The 18,663-nt window shown below is 40.6% G+C and overlaps 1 protein-coding gene across 1 annotated transcript; it reads right to left on the minus strand.

Moving 5' to 3' along the window:
* Positions 1–5,154: 5,154 nt before the first annotated feature.
* Positions 5,155–7,610, minus strand: LOC149289856 (superoxide dismutase [Mn], mitochondrial-like). Its single transcript, XM_089490110.1, has 4 exons — positions 7,415–7,610; positions 6,097–6,213; positions 5,753–5,932; positions 5,155–5,300 (listed from the first exon to the last, which is right to left on the minus strand). The coding sequence occupies exons 1-4, from the start codon at positions 7,500–7,502 to the stop codon at positions 5,155–5,157; spliced, it is 531 nt and encodes a 176-aa protein (XP_089346236.1). The 5' UTR covers positions 7,503–7,610.
* Between the last annotated feature and the right edge of the window lie 11,053 nt (positions 7,611–18,663).

Genomic DNA, 18,663 nt, shown 5'->3' on the forward strand with positions numbered 1-18,663 from the left:
CACTGAGTCCCCTCGTGCACACACAAAAGCTCCTCTATAGTAAGGACAGTTATGGTCAGCATTATTGGCATCCTTTAATATTTTATAGATCATGTACAATAACTCTTGAAAAAGTGTGCAGTGAAACAGCTTTTGTCGATGTAACCTAGTACATTTAAACAGAACAGCACAGTATAAAACAATTAAAAAAAGAATTGGGAAGTATAAACATGCAAATATTGCTATGGTATGATTATTGTCAACCTCTGAAATAACTCAAATCAGTTTGAAAAGCAGAACTAGAATGTCTGTGCTGCAAAATTAGACTCACCTGTGATAAATTGTCAGTGGTCTCATGGCTTGAATTAGCCAATAAATGATGGTTTAACGCCACTTTTATTATCTTTTCCTTTTTCTGAGAGCATCAGAAACACTATCACCAAACATATTCTAAAGGTTTACAAAGACATCTCCAAATTACTTGCCCTCTCTTGGTAAATAGTTTGCAATGTTATTAAAATGTTTGCTGCTCGTCGAACTGTCAAGAACATATTGGGACGTGGTAGCAGGAGAAAAATTCATCAGAGAAATCCTTGAAGGTTGGTGCGAACTGTGGAAAAAACACCATGTAAGAGATCCACACAGCTTAAGAATGATAGTTCCAACACACCACACACTAAACCAAAAAGGGATTTATGGGCAAAGGCCAAGAAGGACCCCACTAGTGAAAGCAAAATGTGATGATTATTCTTTGCCAATACCTACCTAGTAAAAAAAAAACAAAAAAAAAAAACAATTATTCTGGGAAAATGTTGTGCGGACAGATCAAAGCAGAGCTCTTTGGCAATGTAGGCAAGCAGAAGCAACAAAAGTTAAACTTATAAGGAAAAAAAACACTCTGCCTACAGTGGAGGATCTATAATGTTTTGGGGTTGTTTTGCCGTATTTAGGGAACCATGAAGGATTTCCAAGACATTTTACAGTGAAATGGGTCAAAAATCATGGGTCTTCCAGGAGTTGTGTTTTAGACCGGCCATCTAGTAAAAATCAGCCATTGTGAAACAGAATCCTACAAACATTGAAGAGGTTAAACTCCAATTGAAGAGTTGGAGAAACCGTCAGCAGACCTGGTGCAAGAAGCAAATATTAGAAAAAGGTGCTTTTAATGCTGTGCAGGTCATATCTTATGTTACTTTTGTCACATCAGTGGAAATTACTTTTTCTTTGTTGAATACATTTGGACACCCCATTAAACCTTTCCAGTTATTTATGAAGATATTGCATATGGTGGCAATAATGTTAACCAAAACTCTAAGCTTCACATTTAAACTAGACTCTGATCAATGGACAGATAATTCTGCTTATCAATTGGCAATGACAAAAATGTTGGGACTACAACTCCTGAGTGTGATGAGAATTATATTCTACAAAAGCAGGTGCTCTAGGGGTACCAAAGAATAGCATGCTTGAGGAAATATGCATTGTTCTCCCTCTTTGGAAATAGTGCCCCCTAGTGTATCATTGCTTAATGGGGCGGTTACAATGGAGATCTGGAATCTTTGTATACTATGGTAGCTGTGCTAAACCACCTCTACCTCTATAACCAGGATTCAGAAGCAAAACTAGTTTATGTGATCTCAAAATCAGGAACGTTAAAAGAAGTGGAAAGTTTACCTTGTAATCATGAGAATGAAGGTGTTTGCGGTATTATTACTAGTTATACCCAATACTTAACAGAAAATCATATAAATGTTCCTTTTTTTATTTCACTAAAGAAAACCCCTTTCTATAAAAAACTGCTTTGAAATCTGATCCAGGTGACATTCCACTTGAAACTGATGCCCACTAACCCAAAATGTCCCCAGCCACCAGTAATTTGCAAAGGTAAAAGTATAAACGTATTATCAAAATATTGACAAGTTTTTTGTATTCTAATGAAAATAGGCCACAAAGAATTAGTGATCTTAAAGTGCCACCTAGTGGATTTACTGCCAACATTTATTTTGTTCCGTTTTTCTTAATACATACATCTTACTCAATTAACCTGTAATGAGAACGCTAAAAAAAATATAATGAACCCATTACAGTTATGTATGTCCAAATTCAATGCAATGCAACAATGGTCGTGTTGGTGAATATATAAATATATACTATAAATTGTAATAAAAAGGCTAGCCTGAGATATCGGTTAAAGAGTATGTCATAAGTGAACAGTGGTCAAAGTGTACAAAATACCGTATTTGCTCAATTATAAGATGACCCCCCCCCAATTTGAATATTAATTTTGGAAAAAAAGAAAGCCTGAATATAAGACTACTACCCTATAGGAAAAAAAAAATTCCCAGTAAATAATGATTCACATGTACACTATTTTTTCATATTTAATAAATTTGCTACTCTGCCCCAGTTATGCACATCTTCCCCCCAGATATGCCTTATACTTCCCTATATGCCACTATGCCCCCCTCGACCTGCCTTTTAAGCCACTATTTGCGACTCTGCCCACCCAGATATCCCTTAAACACCCCTATATGCCACTCTGCCTCCCTAATATGCCTTATATACCCTATATGCCGCTCTGGCCCCAGATATGCCGTTTAAGCCCCTATTTGCCACTCTGCCCACCCAGATATCCCTTGTACACCCCTATATGCCACTCTGCCTCCCTAATATGCCTTATACACCCTATATGCTGCTCTGGCCCCAGATATGCCTTATACTTCCATATATGCCACTCTGCCTCCCTGACATGCCTTTTAAGCCCCTATTTGCCAATCTGCCCACCCAGCTATCCCTTGTACACCCCTATATGCCACTCTGCCTCCAGAATACCATTATAACCCCCCATGCCACTCTTACCCCCCCCCCCGACTTACAAATGCATCCCTAGACTTGTCCCCCATGCTTCAGACTCCCTGGTGTCTAGTGGGGCAGCCGATGGAGGTCTATGCAATGAGCGCAGAAAACCTCCGCTGCTGCTGCTGGCCGATACTTACGCCGGGGCTTCTATGACAGAGGAAGCACTGGCAACGTGCATCCCACACAGACCTCCACCGGCTGCCAGAGAGGAGGATCCAGGTCCCATGCAGCTCTGCAGGGGATTCTGGATCTTAGTCTTGTAGTCAGACCTCTATTTGAGGTCTGATTAGAAGACAACCTCAAATATAAAAGACGAGGGATGTTTTTCAGAGCATTTATTCTGAAAAAAATCTCGTCTTATAACCGAACAAATACGGTATTAACCGATGCTGTTCTACAGCATGTGGTCACTGACGTATCTTAGCCAACTCTGGCTAAGTAACGCAACACCACAGAATCAGAATGATTACAATAAAGAATCCCTGCAGTGTTCCTTGCCATCAATGCAAACTTGTGGATAGGTTTTAGGGGCTCCAGGGACCTTAAAGGAACTTGGCATGCTTCACCAAACAGAGCCAGGTTCTGTTTAGACCCAGCCAGAAGGGGAAAAACTAAACGCAGATAGTTTTCTTTAGAATTCAATTTATATGATATACCACACAGATCATCTGTGGCTCCATCACATGTAGTAGTAATAACGAACAACAACAAAGAAATCTAACAAAGGGTTGCCATTATGTTGTCCGATGTTTTAAACTATTTTTTTCACTGTAACTACCGTAAATAAGCCAAGAATTTTAGGTAAAAAAAAAAAAAAAAAAAAAAAAAAAAAAAAAATGCACCACAAAAATTGGATTCAGCTTATCTCTGTTCATACCAAGCCTGGACCTAGGGCTGGTTTGCAGGAAAGACTAATTTTAAGGAATTGGGGTCAAGTATCTTTTCTTGACCCATACTTAAGAGCACACTGCATAAACAACAGGCTGAGGCTCCTGAGGGTTAAGTGGGTAGTGTGTGTATATGCATGTGTTAGTATGAGTGCCTGGGTAAGTAAGTGTAAGGGTCAGCTTTTCTGTGAGTATATACAGTACTAATTGGTTACAAATTCTATAAAAAAAAACAAAAAAAAAAAAATTAAAAAACAAACACACACCAATTAATGATAGGTGGAACGCTCACTCGTACAATCATAGTGGTAGGTCTCAAGACCATCTTGCATAAATGGATCAAGCCTTCAGAGCCCACAATGACCTCTTTCCAGTAAAACAGATTTTTTTTTTCTGCATGACCTGTTTGGTGGTCCAGTGAACCAACCCAGAGAATACTGGAAATTTATATTAAATATATTATCCCTTACGACCAGACTCCAAATAAAATCAGCATTCCAAAATTCACCCTGGTACATGATACAATTACTACAGGGCAGGGACCCAATTCCTATATCCACAGGTCTAGGTGTGACTGTCTGATCCATTATTGGCCAGTTCTATAAAGCAGGTTATAGGAGGTCGACCTATTCACCATAAGTGCTTACAGAGGGAGATGGGAGAGGAAGAACAAACTCTCTAGAACATCTGCAGAACCAGGGAAGGAACCAAGCTAGAATACATATTCCTTGGCCTGTTTTAAAGCTTTCAACATCTGGAGCATGTCTCATCTATACTATACAATAAGGTTTCCTTGCAGACATCAGTAACCATCAGGTAAGTTATTAAACAGCATATCTGCACAGAATAAGGACAGATTTCATTTGCCATAGTAATTGTTTTATTTCACCCTAAAACTTAACACAATTTATTTGGCAGGCATCGCTATGTTAAGTTTCCAAGAAAAGGCAATGCAAGAACAATACAGTAGAAAGAAAACCAGCAAAAATTCAAATCTACTTGTTCAAAAGCAATCCAGCCACCTTGCGGGTTATTTAAAGAATTTAAGGATTTTTATAAACAAGCTGCCGATGGTTAGAAAAAGCAGCAATTTTTTTTTTTTGCAGATTTACACAACAGCATTGGGCAAACAATTGTCATTAAACAATTCCGAATCTGGAAAATATTTTTTGTATCTGCTTACATGATGGTTTTAACTAACCAATAAGATGTAAATCATTCCCTTTAAATGCATTTTTACTCTGCCTGTACTATGCATTACATTTTGTGCATTTATGTACATCTTTAAGTGCTTTATGTTCTATGAATTAAAGAATATATTATTCTGTAACAACTTGAGGGGAAAACAAAAAGCTGAAATTATCAAACATTCAACTAAAAATTACAATGGCTAACAGAACAATGAGGTGACAGAGCTGATGATAAACCTTTATTTTTTTGAGGACCGATATCTTTCAGCAACATTCTCCCAGTTGATTACATTCCAGATGGCTTTCAGATAGTCAGGTCTCACATTTTTATACTGTAGGTAGTAGGCATGTTCCCAAACATCGATTCCCAGAAGAGGAATAAGACCTAAACGAAAAAGGAATTAATAATCAACTCCCCTACTCCGCACAACCATACAGATTTTTTATTCTTTAATATAAAAATGACAAAATTCCAGCAACTTGGATTTTGTCTATATTGTTAATGTACTCTAATGTGAAAGCAAGTATTTCATCTCCTGAGAATATTTTCAATCAGGTAAGCTAAAGTACACACTCCTATTTTAACATTAAGCCATAGAATATATGGGACATATTCCCTAACACAGGAATATGCAGAAGAATTTGATGTTTCAACATCCTAAATGCAGCATGATTTCATCAGGGGCTCATCCTAGTGCATCTTTGCCTTTGTCTCAACAGAACTAGTCTCTACAATATATAATAAGCAAGGTCTGTATATAATAATTATTGTGGTACTGGTGGTTAGGGATGTTAAAAGCATATGTTAAAAAAAATTTCCTTCATCAGAAATGTCACCTGTTGTTCCTTGTAGAGGATCCTGGTTGGAACATGACACTAATTGAAGGCGGTTGGCATCTTTGTTGTAACCCAGCCAACCCCATCCAGATCCTTGGACACCAGCTGACAAAGCAGCCAACTTTTCCTTAAGTTTGTCAAAAGAACCAAAGTCCCGCTTTATGGCCTCAAGCAGTTCACCTTATAAGACATAAAATGTTATGCAAGGGAAGGAAAAGCAGAACAAGATCTGTGTTTACCATAAGCTTAGCTTAAAAATGAAACTCAAGTTACACATAACCCAACTACAAGTAATATCTTTGTAGTTCAGTAATATCATATGACTCCATAACATAATTACTGACCTTGAGGTTGTCCTCCACCATTTGGAGAAAGGTTTGTCCAAAAGATTGTATGATTTATATGGCCACCACCATTAAACTTAATCGCTGGCTGAAGAGATACCTGTGCAGTCAAATCCCCTAGGGAAATAAAATTAACCGGACATATTCTCAGACATTACATAAGCAATACAATTTCGATGGCCACTACGTTGTATAACATTAAAGCATTAATTGATACTAGCCAACAAACTATATAATGTCAGTGAGTGATTTGCTTAAGTATCATGCTCATTTTTACAAAAAATTATATTTACATTTAATATTAAAATTATTTAAGAGTAATTCATTATTCTAGTCAATTATATTTTAATTAGTGGCAAGAGAGAGAGATGGGTGTTTTTCGGCTACCACCAATCACAAATAGAATATTTTTGATGGGTTAAATCAATAAAGTACCGTATTTGCTTGATTATAAGATGACCCTGATTATAAGACGACCCCCCAAAATCTGAATATTAATTTATGAAAAAAAGAAAAAGCCTGAATATAAGACGACCCTATAGGAAAAAAGTTTTACCAGTAAATGTTAATTCATGTAAACTATGTGAACATTTTTTTTTTTTTTAATAAAAGCTATGATTGAGAAAAATATTTTGTTTTTATTTCCTTTTTTTCAACCTGCCCCCCCCCCCAGTTATGCACATCTGCCCCCCGGCTTGCCACTCTGCCCCAGAAATGCCTTATACCCCCCAATATGCCACTGTGCCCTATGATATGCCTTTTGACCCCCTATGTGCCACTCTGCCCCCAAAATTGCCTTATACCCCTATATGCCACTCTGGATATTTATGATATAAAATGAATATTATGGGGCAGAGTGGCATATAGGGAGGTATAAGGCATTTCAAGAGGCAGAGTGGCGTATAGAGGGTTAAAAGGCATTTCTGGAGGCATAGTGGCATTAAGGGGGTTAAAAGGCATTTCACAGAGCACTCTGTCTCGAGAAATGCCTTAGGCCCCCTATTTAACACTCCCTACCCCTCCAAACTTACCGGAGCATCTGAGTCCCCGGTACGTAGTCCGGGCAACGTGTAGAGCTCTACGCGATTCGCGTAGGCAACTTCCGCTGCAGCTGGGAGGAGGTGCGACTAGCAGCGGGGGTTGTCTGCGTCCATCGCGCAGACCTTCCCCGGCTGTCAGAGATCACGGGGAACTCTGATCTCTGACAGCCGGGGAAGGTCTGTGCGATGGACGCAGACAACCCCTGCGATGGAGCAAATACGGTAATAATATTACTTTCTGTTCTAGCTTCCAACATGGTGCAGGCTTACACATTTACCTTTAGCTAGAGCTTCTGCATACTTTTCTTCTGCAATATTCAGGTTATTTACATAAGCAGCATGGTGTTTACTGTGGTGGAGCTGCATAATCTCTGCATTAATATGAGGTTCCAGTGCTCCATAATCATAAGGCAAGTCAGGCAGAGTATGCTTCTGTCTGGAGGTCAGGCATCCCAAGGCCGAGGTTAGTCTAATGTTCGCCCTGTGAATGTGTAGAGAATAAAAAAACACTTTATTAAACCCTTAAAACTACAGCTTACGCCTTTAACAAAGAAATATCTCCCCAGCAGGGATTTGCTTTAACCCCTTAAAGATCAGGCTGTTTTTTTTTTTCCCTTTTTCTACTCTTCATGACCAAGGCTGTTTTTAACCCTCATGTTTAGCTGTAATTTTCTTCTCTCTCATTTAGCATACCTACACAAGTTATATATATTTTTCCCAGAACTACAAGAGCTTTCCTTATATACCATTATTTTGATCATATCACCTAATGTCCTATAAAAATATATATATTACTTGTCTAAAAAAGCCAATGTAAAAACCTGCTATTTAGATTCTATTTGTCCCGAGTTTAGAAATACCCTATACTTGAATGCTAAAAACATTGGGTAACAAATAAGTATTGTTTTGATATTTCAAAACCATTTTTTTCAATTCTGGTAATCCTTTCAACATGTTCTATTTGGGACATCATTGAAGCCGGCCAATTAAATTTACCCCCATCAGGCCACATGTTTGACAATTAGCCATCCCAGGATATTTCAAATGCTGGTATTTTGACACTCTATATACAGTAATTTTACTAGCAGTCAAACTTTGTGGTAGTAATTTATTTAGATATAAATTTACAACTCCTGGTATATGTCACTTCAAAACAACACCACAATATGTGTTTAACATCACCTGAATACAGTGATACCACCCACGCATACGTTTGTTTGGTGGCTAAAAAAGTCACATTTGGGAGGTGCAAATGTTTCTTTTTTTAATGCCATCTGGTCAGTATGTGCCCATGTCCTATTTGGGACAATTTGCCCCATCAAATCATACATTAAAGTAGACACCCCACAGATATTTCAAATGTTAGTATTTCCATATCCGAATTTTTGGGAAGATACAGCGCTAATTTAAGCACTTGCTTATAATCAAGTTTTTTGGTTTTTTTTTTTATACTTTTACATTTTGTGGGAACTGGATGGTTCTCCTGATGGTGACATCACTGCATAATTATTTTTAAATGTTACCACATTTTTAACCAATTACATTGTGACTAGAAAGCTGGGGTCCATTAACTTGCATGGTTGAATGCAGTACTTGTATTCAACCCGCAGGGTAGGCCATTGTTCTCAGAAGGGTCTGGAGCCACTGGCAAAATCTCTCACAACGGTGGTGGGGGGGGTTTGGTTTCACTGAATGCCTCGCTTACGAGTCATTTCAGCAACACCATTTAAGATTGTCAATCTCCTCCTAAACTCTTAAATCAATATGAGATATATATATATATATCTATCTATTATAGATGGTGGATGCTGACGCCAGGGGGATCCAGTTCTCAGTGTTGCTGAATGCCTCAACATCATTTAATGCCACGATGTGCCAGGCACATCCCCTGTACGGATAATATGGTGGATTCTGCAGAAACCCCCTGCAGATCGGCAAAGGTGACTCCATGTAAATTTAAAGGGACCTTTGAGAATGACAGTTGGAGTGTCCCTTTAATTACTCTTAAGAGGCAAATATTTGTTAAGCTGTTGCACTTTTTTTGTTTTGCTATGTGTGGGGTAGATGGCTTAGCCGTACTGTTATATACTTCGGCTTAAATTTCAACATGCCTCCTCCAAAAATCCCTTTTGCGGAAGGTATTCTCAGGAGAGTTTGCCATTGCATTTCTGCAGTTTTTAAGATAAAAAAAACAAAAACCATATAGGTCATCTATAAAAACAAGGGATGTTACAAATTAGCAATATGCTAATAACAATAATACCCTAAAGGTATCTCTTGAAAACTTCCAAGCAGCTTAATGTGCCTTAGATGCTGTCTGTCAGCATAACTAGTCTTAGTCGGTAAACAGCCGAGTTTGTGCAGACATAACAAACAGTTGCTTTACTAGGTGAGAATACGCATGTTCGTCACTACAAAGCGCAAACTAAGCACCCGGAGGTACATTAAGTGCACAACATCATGCAGCAATCGCTTATTAGATATACTGATAAGACAGGGTTTTCAGAGCACGTTATGGTAAATGTCCTCTGCACTGTCATGCTCAGTCTAAGTTTAGAGAAAAGTCCTTGAGGGTCCTTTACTACAAGCTATGGAGCACTGCAGACTCACCTGCTGCATAAGCCGACTCTGCCAAGCATGTCTGCGGTAATTAGATCGCAGTGCGAGCACACAAAACACTGCAGCGGTTACAGCTAGGCACCAATATCAGCGTTTATGCCCTTGCCCTCTGTCTCCTCCTCTTGCTGTCAAATATCTACTTCCGGGTCATGCTGAGTACACGCCCCCTCCTGCTAGCACACACCACCCGTTGATTTTAAAATACATAGTTGATGCGTATTTTATTCTTCTGAAGAAACAGTAATTGCAGGATTCATTAATACAGCTACATCACTAGCAATAATACCTACTAAATTCATAGGTTTTTGAAAAAAAATAAATATTTTTTTTAAGTCTGATTTGAGGTGGGAGAGCATTGACAAGAACATTTTTGAGCAAATCGTATATATATATATATATATATATATATATATATATATAATGTGTGTGTGTGTGTGCAATTATTAGGCAAGTTGATTTTGTCAGGATTTTATTATTGAACAACTACAGTGCTCTCTGTCAATCAAAAATGTTAAGAAACCTGAATATTTAACAAAGTAAAAGTGTGGTTTTGGCTTTCTAATGAGAATATCTGTGTGCACAATTATTGGGCAACTATTGGCGTGCAGAATTATTATGCAACTAAATGAAAAATGACAATTTTACAATTGTACGTGTTTATTTTCATCTAATAAAGCGAGAATACTAAACAAACAACTCAAAATTTACAAATAAACATTTGCGACCTTTCCCAAAAAATCAGCGACCAATATAGCCACCCCTCTTTTCAATAACAGGCATATGCCTTCCATTCATGGAGTCTGTCAGTTTCCTGATCTTTTGACGATTAACTTTTTGTGCAGCAGCAACCACAGCCTCAGCGTAAATCTGCTGTTTAAGAAGGGCCCACAATTTCTTAATAGGGTTTAGGTCAGGTGAGAAAAGAGGCCATGTCATTATTTTTCATCTTTAAGGCATTTACTGGCTAGCCACGCAGTGGAGTGCTTCAATGCATGCGATGGAGCATTGTCCTGCATAAAAATCATGGTCTTCTTCAAAGATGCAGACTTTTTTCTGTACCACTGCTTGAAAAAAAGTGTCTTCTAAAAACTGGCAGAAGGTTTGGAAGTTGAATTTGAGTCCATCTGCAACCCGAAACGGTTCATCTAGCTCATTTTGGTAATATCTGCCCATACTATTACCCCTTCTCCACCTTGCTGGTGTCTGAGTCTGGACACTCCAGGTAGGATGCAGTTCTGGAATATGACAGCACTGGAGGATAATGGGTTGCCGGTAGCTTCATGCTTTATTCTTCTCAACTCTAAGGTAGGTAATTTTCTTGCGACCCTGTTGACTATTTGCAACCACACGTTTGATGGTTCTGTGATCACGCCCCAATATCTTAGCAATTTCATAAGTGCTGCATCGCTCTGAAAGACTTTTTACAATTTCTGACCTTTCAGAGTCAGCTAAATCTCCATTTCTGCCCATTTTGCCTGAGAAAATTAGGCTGCCTAATAATTTTGCACACCTTGACATAGGGTGTTCATTTCCTTAGGCCACACCCTACCTCGTTACACAAATACACATCACCTGATATTCTTAAATCCAATAAGTATTCAAATTTATACAGCTTGGAGTTGGAAAATATGCATAAAAATGATGATATGGTCAAGATACTAACTAATAATTGTGCACACAATGTATGAGAACCTTCCGGTCCATCTAGTCTGCCTGTTTTTCCTGATGTAATGGCTCATCTTAATCAGTCCTTGGTCTCGAATTCTTTATGGCTCTGATATTCTGTTAAAGTATACCTCTAGTTTGATTTCATTATGACCTTGTGTCTTAACATTTGTCCTCCTTTGACATAAACTTCCCTCCTGTACTTTAATCCCTTAACGACCAATGACGGTCAGTTGACAACAATGGCATGTCTGGCACATCATGGCATTAAACAAACTTAGAAAGTGATCTACGATAATTTTCTTCTCTTAAATGGTGTTGCTGTAATAACTTGATGTCGAGGCATTCAGCAACACCAAGATCGGCATCAGGGGCCATGTCTGGCTGCTTCCTGGGGCCTCAAGGTCCGCCATACTGGGTATGGTGGCGGATGCCCATTTTAAAAGAGTTTAGAAGGGGATCAATGATCCCCTCCTACGCTTCAACGGTGTTGTTGAAATGCCTCCATAGCTAGCCATTCAGCGACATTGAACACCCACCCCAGGACACACTGTGACCACTCCGGAGAGCGGTCACAACCGCTTATAAGACGACCTCGAATATAAGACGAGGTCTTTATAATCGAGCAAATACGGTATTAAAAAAATACGGTTTGATGGGGTAAATTGGAGTGGCCGGGTTGATAGATAGGGCATAGGCACAGACTGACCAAAAATGGAAGAAAGCGCACTTCCCAAACGTGGAAGAATTACCAGATTTGGAAAAAAAAGGTTTTGAAATAGCAAAACGCTACTTGTACTTATTGCCCAGTAACTTGCAGAAAAAAACATAAAAACATTGGGAATTTCTAAACTGAGGACAGATAGTAGAATCTATTTAGCAGGTTTTTTCATTAGCTTTTTTAGATGAGTGAAATATTTTTCAAATAAAATTGAGAAAATGTTTTTTGGTTTTTTTTTCATCATATTTTAATTTTTTATAGGAAATTTGATCATATGATCAAGAAAATAGTATCTGAAGAAAGCCCTTCTCGTCCTGAAAAAAAACCAACAATTTACAACTTGTGTAGGTTCACTAAATGGGAGAGGAGAAAATTACCGCTAAACAAGGGCACCGCAAAAGTCACAAAAGGTACAAAAAAAAACAAAACCTGGTCCTTATGGGGTTAAATGTTTCTAACACATCTCCCCTCTCTCTTCTTTCCTCCAAGCTATACATATTGAGCTCCCTTGTTCGTTCCTGATAATTTTTATCCTGTAATCCATTCGCAATTGTGGTAGCCCGCTTCTGAACTCCGAAGTTCCCAGGTATGTATAAAGGCTGTCTGTGCCGAAAGGTGGAGCACAAGACATAGTTTACCTAGGGTTATTTGATTGTGATTGTTCTGCATTTTGAACCAACAATTACTCTCATATATGTGATGACTGCATGTAATCCAGAATATGTCTGTCAAGAATTATCCAAACTTGTGGTATGGACACAGTGAGCTCCTGCTCAGTCGGGACCAGCTGAACAGTGTGATGACTTTCTTCCCGTGAAATGTCTTAAGAAGATAAGTTACATGTGGATAGATCACACATTCAATACATGAAGTTGTGAGCACAATTATAAGAAAGGACTGATAATGCAAATATAGATACTTATTTATAAAAAATTATAAAAATATACATAAATCCAAAATATTTTTGTAATTGAAGTTTTATAACTAGACCTGCGAATCACTACCTCCAAATGGTTGTTAACGGTCAGAAAAAAATAAGAGGAAATTTACCGCCAAAACTAAACTGTTAAATTGTTTTTGCAGAATAACTGAAAACATTCTAATCTTATGAGATGAAAAAATACCTGTTTCCATCAAATCCTATGGAGAAGATCTATATATTTTGGGAGAAGCAGTCACAAAACAGTTCTATGTGGACGCTATCTTGTCGTGGTCTAATACAGAGGTCTAATAATGGCATCCTAACAACTTGACCCATGGAAAAACAGTTATTTAGCATAAACATACTACCCCCCAAACTATAGCTACACTAACAAAATGATGAGATCTTAAAGTTGCCCTAAAATAATTTTATGTATGACCTAAAGTTAGAGGCTAAGATATCTAACATATGTCTTCCAGATGGAATTCTATTATATAGGCTAATCACAAGATTTTAAGGAATTACCGTATTTTCTGGCGTATAAGCCGACTTTTTAACCCGTGAAAATCTTCTCAAAAGTCGGGGATCGTCTTATACGCCGGTTACTGAAACTTACCGAGCCAGAGAATCACGATTCCCCACGAAGCCACGTATCTCTAGGGGAGGGGCGAGAGGAGAAGCCACCTCCCCTGGGCCGGTCTTCAGGGCCGCGCCTAGGTAGGTGCAAGATCGTGATCTCCCCAACTAGCCCTGATCAGCGGGTGCCCAATGAGCAGGGCTGGTTGGGGAGATCACGACCTCCCTCTAACTAGCCCAACATTAGGGAGCTCGAGGTCTGGCACTTCAGACCTCGGCTTCCGTGCTCCCTAATCACTACGCGCCGGCTATTGATGCCGAGAGCGGGGATGACGTCATATCCCGGCACTCGGCATCAATTGCCGGCGCGTAGTGATGAGGGAGCAGTAAAGCAGAGGTCTGAAATGACAGACCTCACCCTCCCACAACTGGATGGAAGATAGAAGATGAGAAAGGTAAGAGATGGGGAGAAAGGGTGTAAGTGCAGTGTATGTGTGTGTAAGGTCAGTGTATGTGTATGTGTATGGTCAGGTGTGTCTAAGAGCAGTGTAGGTATTTGTTTGTAAGCTGGTGTGTGTATATATATATACCGTATTGGCTCGGATATAGGCCGCCCCCGTATATAGGCCGCACCTAAAAGTTTGGTGCTTTTTTAAAGAAAAACATGCTGCCACTCTGTCTCCCCCCCCCGAGATATGCTGCCACTCTCCCCCCCCGAGATATGCTGCCACTGTCCCCCCCCCGAGATATGCTGCCACTGTCCTCCCCCCCCGAGATATGCTGCCACTGTCTTCCTCCTCCCCCCCCCGAGATATGCTGCCACTCTGCCCCCCCCCGACTTACCAGAGCAGACTCCTGGGTGTCTTGCGGGGCCGGCGGGGGACATCTACGCAATACGCCGGCACCGGAAGTTGTATACGCGTATTGCGTAGATGTCCCCCTCCGGCCCCGCAAGACACACCCGGGAGTCTGCTCTGGTAAGTCTTGGGGCAGAGGTAAAACGCATCGTGCGGACGGTCACCGGCTGTGGCGATGCGGGTAAACAACCTCCGCTGCCGGGACATCTGCACGATGTGCTTTAACAATCTCTCTTGCCCCCGTGGGAATTCCCGGCAAGGGAGATTGTTAAAGCACATCGTGCAGACGTGCCGGCAGCGGAGGCTGTTTACCCGCATCGTGGAAAGTGCTGGCAGGGGAGGCTGTCTGAGCGTATCGGAGAGTAGGATACAGGTCCCCTGCACCGCTGCAGGGGATCTGTATCCTAACCCCGCTGCCTGCCCGGCGCCCGGGACTGCATGACCCCAAATATAGGCCGCACCCCCACTTTGAAGACTTAAAGTGGGGGGGAAAAGTGTGGCCTATATTCGAGCCAATACGGTATATATATATATTGTGGCAAGGTAATGCAGTCTGTGTATATCAGTAGCAGGTTGGAACACTCATTATTCCCAGCATGAGGGGGTTAACTCCTGGGAGGTCAGCAGGTGGAACCAATTAACCTGCACTCAGGTGTTTAAAGGGCTGCCGTTTGAGGCATTAGTTGTCTGAGAACAGGGAGAGAGGCAGTCAAGCCAGAGGCCCTTTATAAAGGTACGGTCCAAACATACTGTGTGGTGCTGCTACTGCTACTTTTATGACTGGGACTGGATTAGCTGGCCGGTTAGTTAGTGAGGTAAAGAACCTTGTATAGTTAGTCTCCAAGATGGAGTAGGATTTTGTTTTTGTTTTGGTTTGTTTATGTACCCTGTGAAGTGCAACACTGTGGACCTTACAGCAAGCTGCAATAAATTACATTTTGCTTTTATTCTGCTGGTGTTTGGAGTTTCTTGTTTGTAACCTGGCCATCCTGCCACAAATATATATATATATATATATATATATATATATATATAATGTGTGTGTGTGTAAAGGCAGGGGTGTGTGGTGAGGGCAGTGTATAAATCTGTATGTATGGACAGGCGTATGTTAATATGTGTGTGTGTCATGATCCTGGCCGGAGTACGGTCCGGGGGGATTCCCGGCGTCGCGCTCCCGTGCGGAGTGCGTCGCCCGAGTACCTGCGGCATCACAGCCCTGTCCGGGATGCGTCGCCCAGGTGCTTGTGGCGTCGCGCTCCGGTGCGGAGTGCATCTCCCGAGTACCCCCGAGTGGTGGGTACTCGGTACTTACCCCTCCCGGGACGATCCAGCCACACAGCGTCCTCATACGCGGCGGTTCACAAGAATGAACCGCCGCACAGTGATAGACACCTACGGTGTCATAAGACACGCCCCCCTGCCGAACTCTTACCCCTCTGGAGGAGAAGCAACGTCCATTGGACGTCATCAGGGTTGGGGGCGGGATCTAGAAGGGCGGCAGGTTTAAAACCAGAGCACTGATGCCGGTTCAGTGCTCAGTTGTTTTTACAACTAGCTGTAGTACTTACCTGGCGTATATCTGTTTCTTCATGTTGATTCCTGTTACTGACCTTGGCTTGATTCCTGACTACGTTAACCTCTCAGCTCCTGACCCGGATTGTTTGACCATTCTCTGCCTGCTGCCTGTTACCGACCTTGGCTTGATTCCTGACTACGTTAACCTCTCAGTTCCTGACCCGGCTTGCTTGACCATTCTCTGCCTGCTACCTGGTACCGACCTCGGCTTGATTCCTGACCACGTTACCTTCTCTGCTCCTGACCTGGATTATCTGACCATTAAGAGACTGATCCATTTGTATCCTGCATCCTGGTTTCCACACCTATGCAAACGTAACAGTGTGTGTATATATATATATATATATGTGTGTGTGTAAGGGAAGTGTATGTATGTATATGTCTGTGTATGGGCAGTGTGTAAGCTGGTGTATACGTGTAAATGTGTGTAAAGGAAGGGGTGTGTGAGGGCAGTGTATGTCTATACATGTGTGTGTGGACAGGCATATGTTAGGGAGAGCTGACCCACCCAATCCAAGCAGGCTTTGTATACAACAACCAGCCAATCACCGGTAAGGTACATCGCTTGCCGTGATTGGCTGGTTGTTGTATACTGGGTAGAGGGGTAGTCTTATACGGCAAGTATAGCCCAAACTCTATATTTTAACTGGAAAAGTTGGGGGTTGTCTTATATGCCGGAAAATACGGTAGTAATATAAATGATGAGGCTTGAAGATTTTAAAATGTTTTATTGGACATATATTGTTCTGATTGATGCTAAAGTTTTGGTTTATTTCATTGTCATTCAGGTTTTTGTCATACATATACTCTTCAGAACTCAGAAGGAGATCTAAAATAGTTACAATGTTTTGTTTGACTCATTAGGTCTGTACAATGTAATAAAGCAGGCCAAATGAATGTCTGACTGCGCCACGCCACACAACACTTCTTCAACCTGAGCCTTTGGATTCTGCTGTTCTACCAATCCTGCCACTAGAGGGCTCTATATTGCATCATTTTGATGCTGTTCCTTGTGGCTGTCTTGGTTCCTGTGATTTTGTGGACTGCCCATGTGCAGTTTGTTCCTAGTATTGACCTTTGGCATATCCCCCTGCTTGTGTTCTGCCTTTCCGTAACTTTGGACAGTTATCTAGATTTCACTTTGTACCTGTGTTATGATTAAATGTACCTACATTTCTAATTTAGAAAACTAATATACCACCAAGTGGCTCCTTCACCATCTCCTACTACATGTGGCTGGAACCCTATCCTTCTTACCTGGTTTGATGGCATTCTCATTGGTTAAATAGCAGTATCTGCAACATGATTTCCCTGAAACAAACACTATTATAATGTAATTTTCTCCACTAAATATGTGTAGTTTGTACCACTATGTGACAGTAGAACTATGATGGAGCTAAACACACACTTCACAAAAGAGCCAAGCTGTACAAAAGTAAAGACAACAGGAAAAGAAACACTCCCCAAATAAATAATGATTGAGTGTTTTCTACAAGGAGTTCGACGCACAATAGCTTTTGATTCTAACTCCTTTATCAACTCAAGCATTCAGTATGAACCAAATGAACCTGAGCCACTTCTATGCACCTTCATAGGGCAATGCTAAACACATTAGAGCACCCCTTGGTAGCTTAGCTTTGAAGAAACTCACACCCAACATAAATATCTCTAGGGTCCAAGTCGAGTTTCTACAAAGTGATAGGCAAAGTGTTCGTACAAAGACACCAGTATCCGTGGCAAGGTTTGTCAAGGTCCATATAACATCATTAAATTATCCACCACATACCTCAATAAATGTTCACCATGAACAATGTTGGTGCCTACGCCTGATTTTGAGTGGATGATGTCTGGAAAATTCTTTGAATTCCCAAAGCTGTTTCAATCAAATCAACAGCAGTTCAACATAAGATTTGTGAAATGAGTTTGCACCATACACTTCCATTCTAAGGGAAGGGCTGGCAACTTATGGCTCAGTGACAGGTAAAGCCAAGATGCCATCAGCCTCTTGCTTCCCCAGGTAACAAATGCAATGGCACACGTACACACTCTCACACATACTCTAACACACACTCCAACATACACTAACATATGCGCACTCATGCTAAACACACACACTTGCATACATGCTCCCTCCTTTTCTTACCCTCTCACCTTGGCTAGAGTTTTTCTTTACTTTGTCCCCCTGCCCATGCCTTTCAACATTTCAAATGATATAAGAGGGACACATTTGTTTTAGTGGTATGGTTATATGTGTGGCTGTATCAACCTTATGACTTCTAGAAAGTAATTTATGTAACCGAGTTAGGCATTTAGACTTTTAGACCTGAGATACACTCATACCCAGCAAACATTATGAGCACCTAGAAAAGAGGGATAATTTAAAGTCACAAAAACCAGACTTGGGTGCCGGCGGAAAGTTGATGTTCGTTGGAAAAAAATTCTTCGTATTCGATGAAGTCCAACATTTTCCTTTTAAGAAATCAATTAGTTTGTCTGGTTGCCATGGAGACAAGAAATTAACACGTAAAAGTTCAATAGGGAATTTGAAACCAACGGATAGAAGAAATAAGGTCAAAATTAGGTTAGTTATAG

This window comes from Sceloporus occidentalis, unplaced genomic scaffold (assembly GCF_023333645.1).
Source record: "Sceloporus occidentalis isolate IW3139 unplaced genomic scaffold, rSceOcc1.0.p SCAF_42, whole genome shotgun sequence".
Classification (NCBI taxonomy): domain Eukaryota; kingdom Metazoa; phylum Chordata; class Lepidosauria; order Squamata; family Phrynosomatidae; genus Sceloporus; species Sceloporus occidentalis.